The following is a 4,814-nucleotide window of genomic DNA, read 5'->3' as shown; positions in this document are numbered from 1 at the left end:
CCGGAGCTGGGACTATAGGTGGGGTACAGCCTGGGTCCTGAGGCCTCTGGGTTGAGAAGGGGATGAGCCCAACCCACGGAGGCAGGAGGCCATTTCTTTGTCTCAAGGACCTTTGCTTTTGTTTGGAAAACAGGTTGTAGTACCTGAGCGGCTCCAGTGGGGCAAGTTCTTCTCTCTTCTCCCTGCCCAGGATGGCTTTAGGGTCTAACTTAATGAACCTTAACTAAACACCTATAAACATCATTTTGAGAACCATTAATAAAAGGCCCTTAGTTCTAAGATCTTTAGAGGGAAAGATGTCTCAGTAAGGAATTTGTGGGATCTCCTTAGGAGGTAGAAGTAGGCTAAGTTTAAGTGTCAAATATAGATCACCATTTTAGAAGCGGGTGTTTGGGTTTGCTTTCTCCCCCTACTTTATTGGGGAGGACTTGCCATTGCTTTTATCAAGTGCTTGCTAGCCATGGGTGCCAACTAACTTCTTCGATTGAAGGCCGGAGTATCATATCTGGTTCCAGGAGCCGCTTGAGCAGGTCCTGGCATTCGGTTGAGATGCCCAGATGAGTGGGGAAGGATACCCCCTTCTGTTGCTGCCACAGCATCTTGGGGATATCTGTGTCATCAAAAGGTAGGCTTGCACAGAGCATTACATACAGGACCACACCCATGCTCCAGACATCACCTTTCTTGCTATCATGGGGTATGCCCTGCAGCACTTCAGGAGCGGCATAGGCTGTGCTGCCACAGAAGGTTTGGCTCAGCTCCCTGCGTGACTTGGGTAGGACCTTGGCAAAGCCAAAGTCGGTCAGCTTCAGGTTGAAGCCCTGCAACAAGGCGTTCTCACACTTAAGGTCCCGGTGGGCCACGCCACAGCCATGGCAGTAGCGAATAGCCTCAACCATCTGGCGGAAGAGGGCCTTGGCCCGGCTCTCGGGAAGCGGCCCTCCGTTCAGCACACAGTCAAAGACATCCCCTCCTTCAGCCAGTTCCATCACCAGGTAGATTTTTCCATCTGCTGACTCCAGCATCTCATACACCCGGATGATGTTTTTGTGGTCCAGGGTACGGACAATCTGGAGCTCCCGGGGCAGGAATCTCTGGATAAACTCTGAGGGGGAAAGCGGAGAGGCAAAATGGACTATCAAAAAAGAAGGGCCTGCTTCCTCCCTCCTGGCTCCCGTTTCTGTCTTCTGGACACCCACCGTGTCTGTGTGTCCCTCCTCGACTCCCTGAATAGTATCAGATGTTCTTGCAGCAAATATCCCCTTTTCTTTTCTTTTTTTTTTTTTTTTTTGGTTTTTCGAGACAAGGTTTCTCTGTAGCTTTGGTGCCTGTCCCGGAACTAGCTCTTGTAGACCAGGCTGGCCTCGAACTCAGAGATCCACCTGCCTCTGCCTCCCAAGTGCTGGGATTAAAGGCGTGCGCCACCACCGCCCGGCTCCCTTTTCTTACTTCATAGTTAGCTCATACTTGGAACCTGGTCCCTGCAGCCTGTGAGACCACAGATAAGGGGATACTTGGGAACTTCAAATAAATCCCAGGGTTCTTTCCAAGAGCCCTGTTTTCCTGTCCCTTTTCCACCTGTCATTACCAGTTCCTGTCATCTAGCCAATACCTCCCGGGATAGGAAAAACTGAGGCCCCTTTGCCATGTATTTTGTGAATATGGACAGTGCAGCGATCCTGGATCTTCACATCCGTCTATTACAGACCTGAGGGCAGTAATCTGGCTTGTTTTGCCGGTCACCAAAAGGGAAGAACTATTTCTGACTGAGCAAAGCACCTACCCACATCTGCTAGCCCACCCTCCAAAGGGCCCCGGCTCACCTTCTGGCCCTCCCATCTTGTCTATAATTTTAATTGCCACTTTTCTTTGATGTTTTTTGGAAAATGCTTCTTTGACTTTTGAGTAGGTCCCTTCCCCAATGGTCTTGCCCAGCTGGTACCCATTGGAGAGAAGAAAGTCCTCCATGCTGTGTAGCGCCTCCTTTCGTCACCCTCTCAGCTCATGCTGCCTCCGCGAGGCAGCGCTACTCCACCATCGCCCTTTGCCTGCTTCTTTTCCCCCCAAGGACTTCATCCACAGCCGCCTCCAGGGCTAGAACATTCTCCGTCTGGACACAGCCACAGGTGGTGGGGAGGGAGAGGACCAGACATTTTTAAACTCCTACCCAATTGTGATGTAAATGCTGTGTGACCCTCAGACAACATGGGCAGTGTCCCTACTTGCCCTCACCACCACCAGCAAACCCAGCCTGAGTTAAGTCATTCATGAGTTGAGTACGGCACCGAGTGGTAACAGTCCCGGACAAGGGACCCCGGTGGCTGTTGTAGGCCAGGGAAGCCAGGTTCTGCCTCCAGGCAAGTCTCCCTCATCCCCGAAGTCTCCATCGAGCTGTTGGGAGATAGTGCAAACCGGTCACCAAACTGTGGTCGCCAGAGCCCTTTGGTTTCAGGCCCCCCCGGGCCCTCACTAAATGCCCACATGGCCAAGGGTGGCCTAGAATTCCAGAGAGGAATAGGCTGTGTGAGGTCAGCACGCAGAGCCCAGGGTCACAATGCAGCCCTCCCCTTCGGCACTGGGGCCCCTGCGCGCAGCAGACACCTGCCAGGCTCCGCCTGGACCGGAGCGTCCTCCCGCCGCCAGGGCTCGGGCAGTTGCTTCCAGCCTGGGACCGGCCTCGGTCTCCGGCAGGTAAGCCACAACCCACGAGCAGCACGGGCAGGGAGCGTCCAAGGCTCCGGAGCTGCCTGACCGTCACTCCCCGCGCAGAGTGCCCCGGGCCCTGGACATGAGTGCCCAGGAGACCCCACAGGGTCGAAGATTCCCCATTGAGGCCGGAGACTCCCCTGGCCTTGCCTCCGCCCCCGAGTCCCAGGACAGCCCGGAGCCAGTAGCTACGGATCATAACCCTGTCAGGTGAGGCGGATGCCCTCTGTCCCTCGGCCCGGCCCCATCGCCATCCCCAGGGCCCTACCCTAGAGGACCCCAGGCGCGCCCCAACACTATGCGCCCCCTGTCGCCTGCCGCTTTCGCCAGGCCGCTCCGACGCTGCCCGGGCTGCCACTGTCTGACGCTGTTGCACGTGCCCATCGACGTCTACCTGGCCATGGGCGGGAGCCCCCGGGCCCGTGCCACCTGAGTGCGCCTGTGCACGGCAGCTCCGCAGGAGCCGGGCAGGACGAGGCCAGACGCGGGCCACCACGCTGAGGTCGCACGCGCCGAGCACGAGACAATGATGCACATTTTAAAATAAAAGAATGATGCACATTTTAATAAAGCACAGCATAAACTGTTCTTTCCACTCCGGGCTGGCCGTGTATGTGTATCCGTCGGATCGAGCTGCTCTGCCCTAGCCAGTACCGCCCTACTAGCCATCCCATGGAGGTCCTCCTCCCTCAGACCAACCCTCGACCCACCTCCACTTCCCAACCCGCCTCCCTCTACCGTAGTGGTTCTCACACTGTGGGTGGCGACCAGTCAGGGGTCGAATGGCCCTTTCACAAGGGATCGCTTAAGACTGTAGGAAAACACACATATTTACATTACAATTCATAACAGTAACAAAATTGCAGTTAAGAGGTATGGTTGGGGGTCACCACAACATGAGGAACTGTATTAGGAAGGAGCTGTATTAACTGCATCAAGAAGGTTGAGGACCACTGTTCTAGGTAGGGGCTTTGTCACCCTCTTGCGAGGAATTCTTGTAACTACCATTTACCCTCAGAATTCTCCAGCTGTCGTCGCCGTCGCGCCCCTCCCCCCCCACCCGTCCTGGATTCCCCAAAGAAGTCTTCATTCTCTGCGAGACACTGGCTGCTCACACCTGCTTAAGACTGGGGGGGTGGGGGGGGAGATGAGCAGACAATGTGGAAGAACATCAAAGGCTGACCACAGCAAGCCTATGTAATTCTTCCAAGCTAGAGTTGGATTCAGCTCCCTGCTGTCCTGCTGTAGGGGTCAAGGGATGACCCCACCTGCTCGAGCCTTTGGTTACAGTTCAGACTAGTGGGGCTGCTGACTGAAGAGAAAATTATTGGGGAAATGTGTCCTAACTTTTTTAGATGTTTATTTTGCTTTATGTGTAAGAATGTTTTGCCTGTTTGCATGTGTGTGTATCACGTGTGCCTGCTGAATTCGCGGAGCTAAGAAGGCTAAGGATGTTTTTGAGCCACTGACTGTGTAGTTGCTGGAAACTGGGTCCTTTGCCGAGCAACAGCTGCTCTTAAACACTAAGCCACCTCTCCAATCCCCACCACCCACCCCACCCCACCTTCCAAGTTTTGGTTTCTGTTTTTTCTGTCATGGCCTAGAACTCACTTTATTGATGAGGCTGATGAAATTTTTTGCTTTGTTTTGTTTTCGAGACAGGATTTCTCTGTAGCTTTGGAGCCTGTCCTAGAACTAGCTCTTGTAGACCAGGCTTGGGTACCTTCCTGTCATGGTTTCCCGTTACGGAGGAGGGAGGTTTCAAGGTATTTAGTTTGAGGACACGGACTAGTTGTTAAGTCCCAGCATAACCCATTACCTTGTGCAAGTCCTTTAATTCCTCAAGTATAAAACAGGTAATTAAAAAATTTGGGGGTGAGGTGGGGTGGGGCTGGAGAGATGGCTCAGTGGTTAAGAGTACCGACTGCTCTTCCAAAGGACTCGGGTTCGATTCCCGGCGCCTACATGGCAGCTCACAACTGTCTGTAATTCCAGCTTCAGAGTACCTGACACCCATGTCAAAACACCAATGCACATAAAAATTAAAAATAAAGAATAAAACAATGAAAGAAATTGGAGAGCCAGGAATGGTGGTGTGCACCTTTAAT

At 53.4% G+C, this 4,814-nt stretch overlaps 2 protein-coding genes across 2 annotated transcripts; one reads left to right on the top strand and one right to left on the bottom strand.

Annotated features, from left to right (window-relative positions):
- Nucleotides 1-443: 443 nt before the first annotated feature.
- Tssk3 (testis specific serine kinase 3) lies at nt 444-1,968 on the bottom strand. Its single transcript, XM_057785524.1, has 2 exons — nt 1,824-1,968; nt 444-1,105 (listed from the first exon to the last, which is right to left on the bottom strand). The coding sequence occupies exons 1-2, from the start codon at nt 1,966-1,968 to the stop codon at nt 444-446; spliced, it is 807 nt and encodes a 268-aa protein (XP_057641507.1).
- A 586-nt stretch (nt 1,969-2,554) lies between these two features.
- On the top strand, nt 2,555-3,139 carry Fam229a (family with sequence similarity 229 member A). The gene is made up of 3 exons (XM_057783458.1): nt 2,555-2,691; nt 2,770-2,916; nt 3,037-3,139. The coding sequence occupies exons 1-3, from the start codon at nt 2,555-2,557 to the stop codon at nt 3,137-3,139; spliced, it is 387 nt and encodes a 128-aa protein (XP_057639441.1).
- The last annotated feature ends 1,675 nt before the right edge of the window (nt 3,140-4,814 follow it).

Source organism: Chionomys nivalis, chromosome 11, assembly GCF_950005125.1.
Source record: "Chionomys nivalis chromosome 11, mChiNiv1.1, whole genome shotgun sequence".
NCBI classification, from domain to species: domain Eukaryota; kingdom Metazoa; phylum Chordata; class Mammalia; order Rodentia; family Cricetidae; genus Chionomys; species Chionomys nivalis.
Note: the sequence above shows the minus strand (reverse complement) of the source record. Positions and strands in the feature narration are given on the sequence as shown.